Below are 17,528 nucleotides of genomic sequence, written 5' to 3'. Positions count from 1 at the left end.
AAAAACCACGAAAGTTGAGGAAGTATTAAGCTGATGAGATAAAGTTTTGGCATCTTAGAAAATAAATATTCAGTCTGGAATAAAACAGCAGTAAAACAATTATAAGTAGAAGCAATTGGAATTCATAACAAAAACATCCTATTAATAATAAAATTCAGCTGTGAGAATGACCTATTACTAACTTTCTCCTTTTATTGTTACCTTCTACATCCCTTCAAAATTAAGAGTAAAATCTCCAGTGCTCGATGTTATTGCTTGTCATACAGATGCCCACAGAGCTCCTATGTGCATGGAGAGCAGAGATGGTACAGCTAAGGGTACGTGAGAGATTTACTCCAAATTTTCATCACTTTCTCTGCTCACCTCTCAGGCTAATAACGTCCTGAAAACTGCTCTGCATATTTGGCTTTCACACCACTCACTGCTTGGCTATGGAAAGAGGAAGGTGCTGTGTAGGACTACACTACAGGACTCAGGTGTGTGCCATGGAGCTGAGGTCACATCCCATAATTGGGATTTTCATTTTTTTTTTCTTTGCTCCAGACTTTGACTAGCCCCTCACATACCTCTGGCAATTACAGTGCAGGAGAACTGACAAGATAAATAATGCTCACATTAGTGGTTGCTGTGAAACTGAACCCTTTTTAAATTAATTGAACATGCTGGTATTTGGTATATTGAGCTTTTAGCAAAAAAACTTACTTTCATGAGAGTATATAATGGTATCCTGGATTTGAATGACCATCTGTCAGCCAGAAAGGGTAGATAAATTTCATCATTCTTTAATCCACAGGCTGAAAGAAAGCATGTTCCCCTTCATCTTGTTCCCTTAAAGCTCTGGTTGCTGTACAGCACAGCCACAAAACTGTGAGCAAGCATTAGCACACAGCAGTCGAAATATTTTCTTTGGTGTTAGAAATGAAACAGTCAGGTCAGCAAACTTATTATGTGATTTGATTATGCACACAAATTGCCATAGGAAGCCACGTCTGTAGCATTTCCCCATCATCCAGGAATACATGCAAAGTGTGTTTGGAGGTTTTATCAAAAAAAAGTGTCATTGAGTATCAGGAATATTACATTGCCTCTAATCATATCTCCATGACTTCAACTAAGTTGTTGTTCGTTTTTCCAAGGAAGAAGGCCATTACACTGCACCACTATCCCCCCAAGCATGCTATGAATTTACAATAAAAACACAAATTAGAGGAAGAAAAGGCTCTGCTCGTCCCTCTGCTTGTTGGCCCGACTTAAAGCTACAGTGATTAGTACTATTAATGAAGTGATAGTGCAAAATAGGAATAGTAACAAATATGCTGATTGTGTACCTCCAAAACCTGGTCTCATGCTGAAGTCATGGTCATCTATTCGCAGCAGCTGTTCTGACTTTGTCAGTGGAGATTTGGTGATGTCAGGGCTTCGCTTTAGGATTGGACTACTAGGAAGAGAGAAACACAGCTATGAGCCCTGCACAGTTCATGGGAGAGATACTGACCCACTTCACTCCAGTCCAAAAATGAGAACCAGCTCATGTTCATGTTCCCATTAAGCCATAGCCTTGTGAATGTTTGCAGTGCTTGGCAGCATGTCATTACAAAAGGGCCCCCATGCTCAATATGGAGCACTTAGGCATCTGTGATAGTTCTGACACACTGAGAAAACATTTGTTTCGTGAGTTTTTGTCTTTGTAAAATTACCTGTGCTTATAACACAGCTTGAATATAGTCATTCAAATATATGTCCTAGAGAAATTACGTGTGTGGGTAAGTGAGGAAATGGAAATAAGAGACAAGATTTCTGACATTGATTTCTGACAGGATGTGAGGCTAGGAATTAGGGAAACAATATATAAAATAAGCTACTGGCTGTTGCCCAGGAACAAAATGGAGACAGGCTGGGAACCAGGCCAGGAGGCAGGCCATCCCCTAACTGGGGATAAACTGATTAGCTCCTGCTCCAGTTTTCTAACAAAGATAAAAAGGAGCATTAAAGACAAGAGAGTCAGGGATGGTCCTTGCAAAAGCTGTTGGAGCTGCACTGAGCGCTGAGCAGAGGATGCTCTGTTCCTCTTTCAAGTCCATCTCTGAGGGTGAAAAGCACTGTTTGACTCCCCAGCACCTTGGCCAGGATGGGAGCTGCTGCAGCAGCTCTTCTTGGTTACGCCATGCCTGTGAAGCCTTGCTGCACTCTGAGCAGCCACATGACAGCTGCTAGGGCAGCAGGAGAGCTCAAAAACACGAGGAAAGATTTTGCTGTTTCTTCATCTGAAAAAAAGATGATACGCTCCAAGAGGCATTTATCTGACTATGCGGAAGACGAGTCTGCAATAGATCAAAGAGACGCAGAACAACAAAGAAACTCGACAGGGAATATTTTCCTGTGATAAAACTCTTCCTAAATGAGATTGCTTAACCGTGCTGTACTTCTCAGAGGCCCACAGGCAGTGGTACCACAAGATACCAACATAAAAATCTCCTAACAGAGACTGTACTACAGAGTATGTTTCAAACATGCTCAGTCTCAATTTAATAATTTCTAGGGGTGACGAGTTGCCTACATCCATTGGTGAACTCTCCAAGTAGTTACTTATCCCAAAGGACACTTTAAAATTGGTCCTTTTTCTGCTTTAAGTCTGTTAAATTCAACCTCTTCCCATGGCACTCTGTCCCTATAATAAAAGTGACTGCACAAATGTGAAGTCTACAAACAAAAATGATTTCTAATCTCTCTGTTAACAGTGATTATACTGTATTTTTCCTGTCTTGATGAAAAGCTCATTTCTCAAATATTGAATTGTTCCTATAGTTCCTCCTATTTGTCAGCATCCAGAAAGAAATAGGTGAACAAAAGGAGTAAAGTAACAGGCATAAGGTACAAGAAAATAACACAGAAGTGTTTAGTATCAAAAGGTTTGCCCAGGAACCTCAGTTGTCAGGCATTGGCATAGGAGAAAGGGAATTATTTTTATAGTGAACAGAGGGCATAATTCTGAGCTATGGAAAGACCCGTGGGATTGCAAACATTCATTGGGAAAAGTTTATACCCAGCTGAGACAAGGGAGTGTTATTACCAGGTCGCTAGCAAAGCCTCAGATATTTGTGAGCAGTCTCGGTTGCTGATGCTCAGAACAGCACTTTTTCCCTGATATAAGCAGAGGGAAGGGTGAGCAGTGTGATGGAGAGCCAGGAGATAGGCTCCAAGGGAAGGGAAGGTGCAGGGCTCTGTGAGTGTGTCAGCAGAGGGTGAAAGGGCCAAACAAAACTGCAGCGTCAGCTAAGAACAAATGTTAGGATTAAATTAAGGGCAAAATTAATGTTTCTAACCAACAGAGCAGGAAGGCTCTGCTTTCCTTAAGGTGGGGCTGGAGAGAATGTTTCTTTCATTTGTGGCAGGGAGATGGTCCTTGTAGTTACTAGGGGTGAGATCTGGTCACTGGAAAGTCCCTCTCCCTCCTAGGCTTTTAGAGACACACTGGTTCTCCCATTTCACACAAGGTGTTAAGCACACTTCCTTGCTCCCTTCTTTTGAGCGCAGTTATACATCAGACATTTCATGGGGTTACTCATTCCAAAGTGCATCCCTCACTCTTTGGGACCATGCGCCTGATGACCATGCCTTTACTCACCTGCATTTGGCATGTTGCCCAAGCAGGCTATTGGCCAACATCGTTTGGGATGATTGACCAATCCTACAATTATTTGCCTCCCCACTAAGCTTTATATTCTTCGTAAGCTTCACTACTTCACTAGCAATTCTTTCAAGGGTTTTATCATCTTGTTACTAAAAATTCTGAATAACAGCAGTTGATAATAGATTTCTTCGCATTTCTGTTTTAAACATCTTGCTTAGAGATAGTCTTCCATATACAATGAGATTCTGAGAAACCAGTGCCACAGTTTTTAAACTATTTATAATGGATATGTAATTTGTTTGCATGACACTACTGTCTAGTGCTAAGGTTTAGATGTATCTCCTGAGTATATATCGAATACTTCATGTATGCCTGACTCCATCATATGGCCATTCTGGCCTTTGTCACATTTGCCAGCTTCCTATAACAGTTTCATTTGAAATATATGGAGGATATTTTTTAGAATTACATTTCTAAACTTAATAGGAATGTATTAATATATATGTATAATAGAGCTTTTATTTTTAAAGTTTTCTTTTATATTTGCAGGAATGGCATTACTGGTCCCCCAGTAAAAAAAGTAAAAAGTCCCCTTTTTGTATTTTCAATTTTTATTCCCATTTTTTATGGCTGTAGGGGTTTTTATTTTTCCTGCCACTGAACTCAACTTCTCACTTTTGAACTATGCCTATGATATTGGGAATCACTTTTGCTCATCTTAGTTTTTTGGCTATGTCCTTATTACAGTGGTTCATTTTAAAAACTTGAAAACTCCAAAATAAGTGTGAAGTCAGAAAAGTATGGAGTATAAGTATGAAGTGGAAAAAATATTTTTGGATTGAGTTGTGATTTTTTTTTTCTGTAAAAATGTAAGAAGATATGAATGGTGTTATTTATTTTGGATAAACTTGTCAAACCAATAGTTTTTATTCTGTTTTAGATGAAAGAATGAGGATTTAATTTTATTGGTTACTGTTATGGTTTTTTTTCCCTTCAATTTCTTTTTTCCCTTCAAATTTTCTATTTTCAACTTGGTGAAGAGGGATGGTTATACAATCAGAATAGAAAGGTGAAAACACTTCTATTCCACCAGAAAGCATGCAGAAAGCATGTTTAAATTTAAAGCCATTTCTTCCTGGGAGATGAAAGCTATCAAATGTAGGTTATTATTATTCCAACTTAATTATTTCTTGTTGTTTTTATACTCTTTACTAAAGTACAGAAAAATACAGAAAGTCAAAATATCTTTCAAGTAAAACAGTTAGATTTGTTGTGATTCTGCTAGATCAGTTTAAAACTAAGATGGGGGAAAGTTGGAGGACTTTTTTCGTATGAAGTGATGCACTTTACAATTTTTTTCACTTCTAAAAAAGTGAAAAGTTGCCTCCCCCAGAGGCAACAGTAGAAGTCTCCTGGGGTCTGGGCTCTGCAGCTCTGGGAACAGGAGATTTTTAGGGTAAGCTGCAATTCTGCACCAACTGGGCCTGGCTGAGCAGCTCCAAATTGTCAGGTGTCTGACTATGGCTGTGCTCCATGCCATGCTGGGCAGGTGCCAGTGGCCACAGCAGTGACCCTGAGTGGAGGGGATTATACCTGACCTAAATACTACCCCGCACCTGACACAAATCACGCAGCACTGCTGTGTGAAGCCAAGGGGCCATGCAAAATGGTATCTAAGTATGGCTCTTCAAGGGGAATTTGGCTTCCTTCAAGCCTCATTCAACTCTGTTAATGGCGTGAATCCTATTTAGAATGTTTGTGCTAGATTGTCGTTAAAGGCTTTGGACAGTTTTGCTCCCCCTGCTCTGCTGACCCCGTCATGGGAAGCCTGAGGCGGTGGCTGGGCCTTCACCTACCTGCCCTGCTTGTGTGCCTCGCCGTGGGCTTCTCGTCTCTGCCGCTGGAGCCGGCTGTAGGGAGATAAGAAAAGGGAGAGCTGAAACAGCCTGTTATAAGGAGACACAGCTACCATCACACAGTTTAACAGTGCTGGAAGGAAAACATGCTTGGGAGGGAAAAACAGAAATCCTGCAGCGTTGCATTCTGTAGCTCTGGAGAATGCTTTTACCTGTTTTTACCTTTTCATCAAAGGTTGGTAAAAAGGGCTGCTCTTCTCACGGTCCTTTTGCTATCTGAGGAATCATAGAATTTTTATGGTTAGAAAGACCAGTAGAGTCATCCAGTCCAACCATGTCTGTGACCAGAGGCAGAGACGGGGGTGGTTTTAGACAGAAAATACTTAGGGCAGCTTCTTCGGTGCTTGGACCCAGACATAATGCAGCAAAATAAGCAGAAAGGGTTTTGTTCTACTCAGGGAGCTGTGAAGGCCCCAGTTCTATCCCTCCATGTCACACCCAATGCAGGTTACCCAATGGCGTCCGCTGCATGGGGACATGCTATGTTAGTGGTCCTGATGGGACAAAACAACAATAAACCCTTTAAAGATGCAAACCCTGGCTTGTCAGCTGACAAAACAGGGCATCACATTAACTCATTTGGAAGTCTTCATTTTATCTCATGTAGGGAAAAACTTTTATAGGTCACACATGCTGGACAAAAAAAAAATAGAAATAGAAATACAATGTAATCAAAGCTAAAAAAGAATAGGAAAACATGGGCGTAACCAGTTCTTTTTATACACTGCATCGTTCAACTAAGGCAATTGAATATTTTCATGAGAAGGCAACCTCTGTAAAGTATTCCAGGGGAAAAAAAAAATAAATTTTAGAATTTTGTGTTCCTATTTTCATATTCTCTTGCAGCTGGCTCTCATGAGAGTCTCTGTTCCTTTCTAGTGTTGGGACATTGTTTTATTTTATCACTAGAGCAAATAATGTTTCAGCACTATAAATACTTGTTTGAGTAAAAATAGTATTTTAAACATATAATTTTTTCAGCTGATTTTTAATTAAAAGTTTAAAAAATTAGCTTATCTCTGAAATAAACACTCAGTTCTGCTCAACTCTGCTAATGAGACTTTTTGCCCATTAACATACACTTCAGATCCCAATCTTGAGACTGGCAGAGGAAAAACTTCATTTGCAATCACTGTCACTATCCGAGTGCCATCATTCCTCGGGCGAATGGAGGCCAAACATCAGGCTTTGTGGGATGATTTTGTCTTAGGCTGGGAACTCTCTGGAGCTAATGATGTTGTAAGAAAATTCATGTTGCTGCTGTTACAGTGTTGTAGACAATCTCCATATTGCCCACACTGGTGGTGGGCACAGGACCCTGAATCACCCTAGAATGAAGCAGTTGCCAGGTGAGGTTGATTTCTTGACGTAATCTGTTGTGTTCTGTAGAAGAGGGATGAAAATAAATCCACATGCAGACTCTCCTGTTGGGGAGCTTTGAGCCATATAGCACCACTGCTTTTGTAAGAAGCAGCTTCTTTGGTGCTCGGACCCAAGCATAATGCAGCAAAATGCACTTGAAAATGCAAAATGCACTTTTTGGAGACTTCTACCTTCTTGATACGCCCTTGGTCTGCTGCTGATGTGTCTTACTGCTGCACACTTCTTGTTTGGCAGCCATAAGAAAATAATATCACTTGTTTTGGCCATAAGCAGATTCTGATGAAGAGCTGACCTATCTATATGACTTTAAGGTGCCCTAGTAAAGTCTTTGCTTGTTGGTTGTAATGCTGATATTCAAACAGGATGAAGTAGTTCATCTTCTTCCTTTTTCTTCATTCCTTGTTGTGGAGTTGATCTAATGCTTCATATTGGCTCTGACCCTATCCTGACTGCTGAGAGAGCCCTCAAAGAGTGGCCATCAAGAATCTGTGGCCAAATCCTATCTATCCCCTGCACCTGGCAAACTCATGTAGTTTCTCTACCAAGTGATTCTCCACTGACCGTATACTAAAATTTATTTCTGTACTACAAACCAGCAAAAAAATCTCTCCATGCTCCAGACACTGCAGGACACTGTGTTCATTTGTGCTTTGGTTCAGTTACTTAACTTCTTAGAGCTTGCCTCACTTTTATGCCTCCTCCTGTAGCAGAAAAACATGTGTACCTACTGCCAGCCATTCCCCAGTTAAAGTGATTTGAAGCCCTATCTTTTTCTTCTCAATGCATAGAATTTCTGTTTTGCTTTTTGGGAATGTTCTGCTGACTTAGTGATCAGCAGCAGCTACATTATGAAACCCAATTAGCCTGCCTGCTTGGGCTGTGAATCTGTTGAAAGATGCAATGCACTCCCCAGAGCATTCACTGTCCCTGAATTTTTGCAGCATATAACTGCAATCGGGAGTTTTGGTCCAGTAATTGCACACAGACTACTTGGTGCAAGTACTCTTTGGTACTCTTTGCCAATATGGCTACACGAATTGACCATAATGTTCTTACCTTCATTTGGATTACTGGCTGTCTTTAGAACTAATCAATAGCTGTAGAGGTAAAATATACTGAATAATTATAAAATCATAGAATGGCTTAGGTTGGAGGAGAAGTTAAAGATCATCTGGTTCCAATCCCCCTACCATAGGCAGGGTTGCCAACCTTGCAGCAGACTGCTGAGGACCCCATCCAACCTGGCCTTGGATGCCTCCAAGGATGGAGCATCCGTAGCTTCTCTGGGCAGCCTGTGCTAGCACCTTAGCACTCTCTGAGCAAAATATTTTTTCGTAACATCTAACCTAAATCCACTCTCTTTTTGTTTAAATTTCTTCCCCTTTGTTCTACCAGAATAATGAACAACCACTTTTTATTATTTCAGTGCTGATATTTAACTCCTAACAGCTATAGTGTCAAAAGGAATTTTATGGCTCTCTTGAAAATCACACTTTATGAAAAAACAATACTCATCACTGGATCAGACCGGTCTTATTCACAGTTCTCCCTGTTTTTGTTGTTTTTTGTTGTTTTTTTTTTTGCATTGCATGAGCAGCTCTCAGGCCCTTGGTGGCCACCTGGGTGATGCAGCCCCTCCAAAGTCATTATTGTCCCAGCAGGTACCCCCAGTAGGTGAGTAAACCTTAGGACTCCTAAAGCAAAAGAGCTGTACATTTTTTTCATATACACAAGGCAAAACAAAGTTACTACTCAAAAAAAAAAAAAAAAGAAAAAAGCATGAGATTTACTATGGCACTTCTATTCCCTCCAACAAAGCAAAGAGGGCTGCAGAGTTAGGGATAGCCATGTCTGTTTTCAGAAGAGATGGTCCAAACACAACAGCTGATGGACACAGCAAGCATTTCCGAATGCCGTGCTTCAAAGCATGTGTGCCAGAGGAGTGCCAGGTTCACACTGTGTACCATACTACCCTCAATATTCTTCATCATTTAAACGAGAGTTTTTGAAGGCAACAAGTTTGAGAGAAGTCATTACATATCCTTGCATCTTGGTTTGTAATTACTTATAGATTTCCTATCTTTAAATCATACTGTATTTTCTCTACAGGAGGCAACATACCTTTAGCAGACAGTGATCAATTTTGCACTCTTAGGATAATCTTACTACGATCTGAGAATATTTCTTCCTTGAGGAATTAAATCCAAACACAGCTTTTCTTCAGGAAAAAAAAAAAAAAAAGAAACCAAGGAAAAAGTGAAGGTAAATTGATGAAATATATTATGGAGATGCAGAGAGGAAGGCTGCCAGTGACTCGGCTGCTAGCCCAAGATGTGGGAGCAATTTCCATTTCTGTTACAGAACCAAGAGAAAGCTTGCAAATCTCCCTGTGCCTTGAATAATCATAGGAGCTGTCAAGGGGCTGTAGCATTTGGTTTATGTGGCATTTACTCCTTCCTATGTGAGTAGGGGTGTCCCCTCACCACAGAGCGGTGCTGGGTGGAGGTGCTGCCTGGCCCTGGCGATGCACTGCCCAGCATGGTCCTCTCTGGCTTGATTAATCTCCTTGGTGTGTCCCAGAAGGAATGAAAGCAGTTTAGGAGGAAAACAGTTCTCCTGTAATATGCTTTTGACTTGAAAATGAATTCAAACCTTGAGAGCAGGCTGGAGCTGGTGATGAGCAGGTGGTACAGCAGATCTGGGGGAAGGCTGAGAGGCAGTTCAGAGCCCAAAGAAGTGCTCTGGGAAGAAAAGCTGTGCAGCTAAACCAGGAGAAAGCACAACCAGTAACTTTGGGCAGGAAAAGGCAAACTTGCAGCAGGAGATAGTTGCATGAAATATAGACTGAATAAGAATCCAGTGGCATACATGGCAAGAGATGGGATACACTGTATAAAATACCAATTTCCAGGGATAATGTGAATGGAAGAACACTAATTTGTGCTTAAACTGGAGGAATGACCAGTTGTGAGCTGTAGAAAAGCAACTAAAAACTGAGGGAAGTTAATCACAGAATGTATTTTATCTTGGCATGTGGCAGCTCTTGTTTGCTTGTAATTATGTTGGGTCTTGTGTCCTGTTAGTAGGTTTAAAGTTGTTGTAGAAATATCACCTCTTGCTATTGTATGGGGCTACATCTTTGAAAAGAAATGGGGAGAGCTGTCTTTTGTATTCACATCACAAAGTCTGAGAAACAGTGGGATTCAAAGCCATCTTATTTTTGAATGATATATACATTCAGTGAGAATGACATTTTAATCCAGTATTACTAGAATACAGATAAACTGTAGAATTCAAAATATCCCAAGGCAGAAGATGCAGAAGCACCCTTTAAGTTCTGTGCTTCCTTTGTTCTTTGGCTGGACATGAATGTTTGCAAAAGTAAAAAATTACAAAGAAACTTACTGATTATTCAGAAAAATGCCATGTCACCTGAGGTCTTGGTACTGTGCCTGAAGTGGCAAAAATAACATTTCCCTTGTGTGGCAAAAACTGCACTTAGTGGATTTGCATTTGTTGAGTTTTTGAAGAAACACTGACTTGTGAACATCTGGCAGGACAGTGTAGGTCACGGAATGGCACATTAAAGAACAAGTAGGTAAGCTAGAGGTATTTAAATCAACTGAGGCTGATGGCACATCCTCAGAAGTACCGTATCAGCCAGTATAGTCTCCAAGCCTTTGCAGATGCCACCAAGGACTCCACACAGTTTCCTCTGAGAGAGAAGGGAAGGCAAACACCAAACCCAGATTTAAGCAGGGAGGAAAATAAGGATGTTGAAGTTTTGACATTTGGAAACAAACTGGGACAAATTCATTATCTGTTCATCCCTCTGGGGATAACAAGACTATAAAGATCATTCAATGTGAATCTTTACAATAATTGACATCAAATGGTCTGATGTCCTTCTGATGGTGTAACTGGATGCCTTAAAGTAAGCAAGAGGAAAAGTAGATTTGAGTGAGGTTTTTAAAATTTCATTGCTAGAGAATAAGGTTTAGATGAAAGTATGACTGAGCATAGTTGGAAGACAATGGTTAGGGCAACTGCCATTACTTTGCTGTCAAGCTGAAGAGGCATTTTAAATGACATCTCATGTATTTCATCCAGGGAAGTACTAGTCAATATTTTCAATAATAATGCAGATGAAGAACTGTAAATCTTGTGTGTGACGGCATGATAGAAAGGAATACAGACACTTTGGGATTTAGGGTCAGAATTCAAAACAGTCCCAGCTCATTGCAGGTATGATCCAGTATTTCTAAGATGAATGTCAGTAAAAAAGAATATAAAGAACTGTGAAATACAGAAAAACAATTGTACAAATGCAGATCAAGGTATAACTAACTAATCAGCACTACTACACTTGTCTTAATTCCTTATTTACAAGAATTAGAAGGGCAATAAAACAGGTCAATAAAACATCAATAGTTAAAGGATTTGTTTGCACTACAAAAAATACAAGATTTTAATAATTCCACTATTGGGTTAATGTTAAGAAATATTTATATTTGCACAGAATCAGAGACAGCTCTCGTGGACAGGGAAGTAAGGCTACAGGCTCTCATCCAAAAGAAGGTAAGAACATGCTGAACCAGTGTTAAAATTATCCTTGATACCATAGGATATAAGTTGACAACTTTATTCTTCTTTGGAAAAAGATCTCCAAGTGGAACAAGCCTTTGGGAAGGACCTGTCAATGGGCTTCTGGAAACTCAGGTGTACAGTGTCATCTCAATCACCTTTATCTGCAAGTTCATTAACTTTCTGAGAACTCTAATATATTTTTAGAGTGTAGCATCCTTCAAGAAAAGTAAATTGTCCCTCACTCTTTATCAATTTATGCTATTTACCTGCTGTCAATTACTGCTGATTTTTATTATATTTGTAGTTGATATTTCCAGTGGAGTAATCTGAACTTCTCAGATTCCACTTGGAGATCTTTTTCCAGAGACTGGCATGTAAATGACACGTGAATGGCTATAATGGAAAAAAAAAACAAAAGGAATAATGGAGAGTTTTTACTATGAAGAAAGCTGGTCATTACAGTCTCCTGGGAATCTACAGTCAGATCTGTGTTACTCAATAAATTGAATAAAATTCAAAAAATTGAACAAATTGGTGGGGAGGGCTTCCAGGCAGCCTTGCAGGGCTCTCCAAATGGGGAGGGGATGTAACAGACAAGCAAACTTTATACCATCAGGGGTGACATGGTGAAGATGAACAAGTTTGTTGCTCAAAGCTTTACACAACACATAACAAGAGGAAATTTGAAAGGAAGTGCAGAAACACAGCATGTCACTGTGAAATTCACTCTCACCGAAAGCTGAAGGTGCAAAAAATACAAGTGAGTTTGAAAGGTGGCTGAGCGTTTATGGAAAAAGGACCAGAAGGATCATTTCAGGTGTGAATCCAACCCTTGAATCAGAAAATTGAACAATTTATATGTAGTCAGGAGGGAGGAAACTACCCAGCATCTCTGGGTTGGTTTGGTGGTTTGCTTTTGTCTTGTGCTCAACTGCAAATGGTTTTAGTGTCTGTTATGTCTCCTCACACCAGCTTATGAAACACATTGGGGTAACAGTGGGCTAGAGGGCAGAACAGAGCTGCTGATCCTGTGCAAACTATGTAGTGGTAACACAGACCAGAGATTTTGTCATCATTGCCTTAGTAAAGTGGCACAGTACATTTCTATGAATGTAGCTACAGAAATATCAGTAGGGACAATTTTCTAACACAAATCACTGGAAAAGATAGAGAGCTATGTGGAATGTAGACCCAAAATAAGCTCTAGAAAGGATGAAAGGAGGTGAGTGATAAAGATAAAAGTAAAAAATACCACTTTCAGAGAAGCATCATTTTCAATGAAAAGCAGAGAGAGGACTCCTTCAGCTGGGTTTTGAGAAAAACACACAAAATTTCCAAGAAAAAATGCCTTGAAGGATTGAAATTACTTGAAAGAACAACAAGGATGGAAAGGAAAAATTAGATAAATAACAAAGAAAGAAATGAAGAAAAAGAAAACATATAATAAAGAAAATGAGTGCCATTGGACAGAGAAAAGGGGTTTCTGGCAAGTGGAAGAAAAGGAAAAATAGGCAGTAGCTGCAGAAGAGAGAGAAGGAAATTACAGAATAATAATGGATAAAAGCAGCAGAAAAAAGCTTGGCAGAGCTGTGTTACAGGGAAAATTGATACGTCTTGGGGTAAATAGATGAGGTAGGTGAAGAGGAGGCTGAAGAAGTCAGGGATAAAAAACCAGAAAGAGCAAGCTGGAAAAGAGGAGGAAGCATGCATGGAGAGTGAAGGAGTTGAAACTGCAAAGAGGAAAGAGAAAGGCAGGTTTCCAGCAGGGGAGATGGAGAAACTTCCATTACACTGGCCTGGAGCCCGTTCTGGGTCTCTTGCTGCTCTCAAAGCACTGCAGTGCCTTTGGTGCCAGGCACAGCATGGACTGCTGACCTGAACACACAGTGCTTTGGGAGTTGCGGGCACTCAGCACCCCACTGGATCTGGACTGCTCCTGGTAATGTGCTCACATAGGCATTGCTTTCATGGGCATTTCACAGGCTTATTGTGCACTCCAAAGATCCGATCTGAAGGCAGCTTGCATTAGTAAGATTTGTTCCTGCAAATAAATGCTTTCAGAATCAATCCTGAAGCAAAACTCTAGGACAAGAGAACAGCTAAAGGACTTCTAGGAAGTAAAGGAAGAAATTCTGTTAGGGCTCATGGGTGAATTTATGAGTCCAAATCACATCTCTGGAGACCATGAAGGAAGGAGCTGGTAACACAAAAGGCCTAGTTTAAAAAAAAAAAGAAAAAAAAAGGCGACTTAGTTTAGCAAATGTTCAGAAGGATGCTGAGCCTTTCAGAAAGGACTGGGAAGGAACCGTGGCCATAATGATGCAGAGTGACTCCCATCACGTAAGAGGAGTGTCACTAATAGTAGTAACATTTGAAAGTGCCATAGAGAGAAAAATCCCAGCCCATAAGGGTGAACCTGAGAGGGCGTGTTGTAGAGAGTATCAACCAACTGCTGTAAAAGATAGCCTTTATTGACAGATATGGACAGGAAAATTGAGAGGAGCAGGAAGAGAGTTACTATTTGGAGACTGCAGTGAGGCAGAATGATTATAACATAGACAAGGAAAGGTAGGGGCAAGACTGAAAACATGAAACAAATCTCTCAGCTGAGATTAAACAAACACAAGCTGTAAATCTTGTACGGTGAAATCTCTTCTGCTGAGAGTTTCTTGTCTAAAAGGTGGCTACAATGCTTTCCAGGGGGATTTTGGTGTTAAAAGAGATTTTTTTCCCCCAGCAGTTACCTCTAGCAGAGCAACCTGGGCTCAGCTCCAGGCCAATTCTTTTCCTTTTGCTCATCCTCTCTAGCAGATTCTGCAAGTCTAATTAGCAATGCAGGCTTTGGCCATTTTGTTGGCGTAATGATTTTGTTGCGTTTAGACAATTGTTCCAGTGATCCTGCACAACCTGATGGCTCTGCAAGAGCCTGAGCAGTTGGGAACACAGTAAACAGCCCCTCTGTTGGCATTCGGGGTCGCAGCTTGGATCTGTAGGAGTTTTGGCACTGTGAATGTTGCAGGAATGAATTTAGCTTTGCAAACTCTACAGGATTTGCACATGGTTGACTGCAAACTGTGAGCAGGTCTGCAAGATGCGAAAGGATTTATTTTTATTTTGCTACCCTTTAAAGAGAAATTCCTTTGAGGTGATTTGTCCTGCAGATAAATAAAAATCAGTAGTTGAGTCTTTGACTTGCATACAGGTATTTTGACTATGTATTACAATGTTGAGAGCCTCTGTAGAAAGTCTCATACAATAACACTCTCTAGACTGCTTCTTCCACAGTGTGTATATATTTCAACCTATGCTTATTTGTTACTTAATTGTCATACTTTGTCTTGTGTCTCAAAGAATCATCAATTTTATCTCAGGAATTATTAGGAACCTTCTGAAAAATTCCTCTCTTGAAAACCTGATCCCCAAAGGACCATGACTGTCTGCTCATCTTTCTTCAAGGCAGTTCTGCCTCATGCTAGAATGGCTGCTTTGGTGTACCTGCAATGACAAAAAATGTGACAAAGATGGTGTCTGACACTGCAGCCCAAATTCACACCATTCACCCTGTCGGCAGGAAAGCAAAGACCGTGGGATCAGATGGATTTGAGCAGTTGAAAGGACAAGCCTTGAGGCTAACAACTGTCGATAAAACTGCGAGGTTTTATTTGAAATTGGAGTTTAGAGCAAGAGAGTCTCTTTGGAGGAAGTTAACACCTGCAGAACATCACCATCCAAAGAAACAAGCCAGAAGTGCATATTTCCTCCATCACCTGCACATGAGAGTCAGGAGAAGAACTGGACATGTCTCTCGAGGACAGCAGGAAACTGGCAGCACACTCAAGGGGGCAGGTATCTACAGCAGGTGCCCAGTCTGCTTGCCAGCACTAGTAGCTAATGCTGAGCTCTGGCAGGTGGGCAAGTGGAAGGCTTCATGTCTCCAAATGACCTATGGAAGCTAGAAAGGCTGTGGGTGCAAACTAAGCCAGTCTGAGTGCTTTGTGCCATGTGGAGCCTGCCTTTTCCACTTCAGATTGATTTGCTCTATCAGACTTCAGTGAGTCTCTTCAGAAAGAAAAAGCTGCAGTAGATTTCCATCCTGGTGCCTCAAGCCTTGTGGAGCAAGAAATAACAGCGCTTGAAAACAAGCAATGAAGTAAATTGCTGTAACAGCTTCAGGGCTGATTCTTGAGGGAAAGGGGATCAGAGTCATTGACCAAATCTAAACCATCTAAATGGTCAGGAGAAATCTTCATAACAAGTTTCTTGTGATCTTATACAGAATCCTTCTGCACTCTGATTTTCTCCCAGGCTCTATTTCTGTGATGGGAAAAGGCACTTATTTGGAAATGCAAAGGAAAAATGGCTACTTCAGAACAGACTCATATGATCAGCATTTTAACATATTGGATCCTGCATGTGACAGCAAATAGGACTGGCTGTACCTCTAGACAAGGGCTTGTGTCCTGCTATACCTGGGAGCCCAGTCATGTTGAGTGTTCATGATCTCCACTGCAGGACTGCAACTGAGACTATGAACACAGTGCCAGGAGGTCAACAGGAGTAACAGCATCTACATACAAATATTGCACAGTCCTGCTGGCTCTGTCTCCCTGAAAAGGTGTGAGGGGACAGAGCCAAGGAGTGGGAAACATCCTATGCTGAGAAATTTAAGAAGCTTGATCTGAATATATCCAAGAGGAAATGAAGAATGGGTTTAATACACCTACACGTACTGGGATGGAAGAGAGACCAGGTAGAAAAGGAGAAAACAGATGAATGCTAGCGTTAAAAAATACGTACAATACTATTATTATTATTTTCTGTTTATCTGGCACTGAAGGTAATTATCAGAAATTAGGAGTTCACAGAGAATAATTCATATGGCAGAAGGCTTCATTGCTTGTAGTTAGAAGGAAAATTAATGGATGGCCAGAGCCATCTTTTTGTTCTTATAAATGATAAGGTTATAGACTATTGACCTTGCATGGCCTATCCCATACTGGGAAGGCAAGCACTGTATGGGTTGCTGATGGACAATGAGCCAGTGCTGCTCTCCTGTCCCCTCCAGCCCTCCTCAGCATCAGCACTGCTCTGCTGAGGCAGAAGTAGGCCACAAATGGCTCCTGGGCCAGTGTGGGAGTGCTGTGAGGGTGGTGAGCCTGACTTGGGAGCTGCGACACCTCAGAGCAGCATGAGAGGCTTGTGCTAGCACAATTATATCACGTGCTCCCAGTGTGGGTAAAAGGGCCACTCCCATGTGAACTGAATAGGTATTTATTTTCCATTTTCATGCAATTTTAATGCTTCTGCTGTGATTCGGTACATTGCTACTCAATCGCACCTCTGCTATTGTGCTTGGTGCAGTGGGAGCTGGTGCTGAAGATGCTGGATAAGAACATGGCTGGGTATACACACTCCTCCCTGCTGACTGCTTCTCAGTTCAAACTGAAACACCTTGCTCCTCATGCCTCCCTTTTGCCACAGTCAGCATACCACCTCCACCATCACTGCCATGAACCCTCAAGGAGAACAGAGGTTTTGAGATTCCCCACAGATAGTGACTCTGGCAATGCATCCCTGGGGGCTAACCATGAGCAGAGCCAGTTGTACCTCCACGAAGGTGTCATCAGTGCTTAAAGCCATTTCCTGTATAAGATGGCTCAGGGACCCTCACGTATCGCCATTACACTGCAGTTGCTCTGCCTTGTTTTCCCAAGCAGTGACAGAAAGGAACCCTGGAAAATAAAAAGGCACTACGTTTTCCTCCCTTTCGCTTTTCAATTATTTTTTTTTTTCCTGAAAGCTAACAGGAATGGCTTGAATTCCTCAGGAATGTGGCACTCCTGCCTTTCTATCCCCTTGCACCGTACAGTACTGATGGCAAATTGGAGTCATTAAAGAACAGAAAAAGTGACCAGAGCAAAGCAGAGATTGCCTAGGTTCAGCCTTTCACAAGCAGAAGCTTATAACATTTCAACAGTGATCTAAATACGTCAGTTATATCTACCGAAAAA

The 17,528-nt window shown here is 41.1% G+C and overlaps 1 protein-coding gene across 1 annotated transcript in view; it reads right to left on the bottom strand.

Annotated features, from left to right (window-relative positions):
* The window catches only part of LOC100541243 (gamma-aminobutyric acid receptor subunit rho-1), a 36,755-nt gene that overhangs the window by 18,093 nt on the left and 1,134 nt on the right, over window positions 1–17,528 (bottom strand). Inside the window, exons 2-4 of the mRNA XM_031552533.1 lie at window positions 10,363–10,369; window positions 5,488–5,531; window positions 1,329–1,435 (exon numbers count right to left, since the gene is read on the bottom strand). Coding sequence (XP_031408393.1) covers window positions 1,329–1,435; window positions 5,488–5,531; window positions 10,363–10,369 — 158 coding nt within the window. The remainder of the gene's footprint in view (window positions 1–1,328; window positions 1,436–5,487; window positions 5,532–10,362; window positions 10,370–17,528) is intronic.

This window comes from Meleagris gallopavo, chromosome 2 (assembly GCF_000146605.3).
Source record: "Meleagris gallopavo isolate NT-WF06-2002-E0010 breed Aviagen turkey brand Nicholas breeding stock chromosome 2, Turkey_5.1, whole genome shotgun sequence".
NCBI lineage: Eukaryota > Metazoa > Chordata > Aves > Galliformes > Phasianidae > Meleagris > Meleagris gallopavo.
This window is presented reverse-complemented; position numbering and strand designations above follow the sequence as displayed.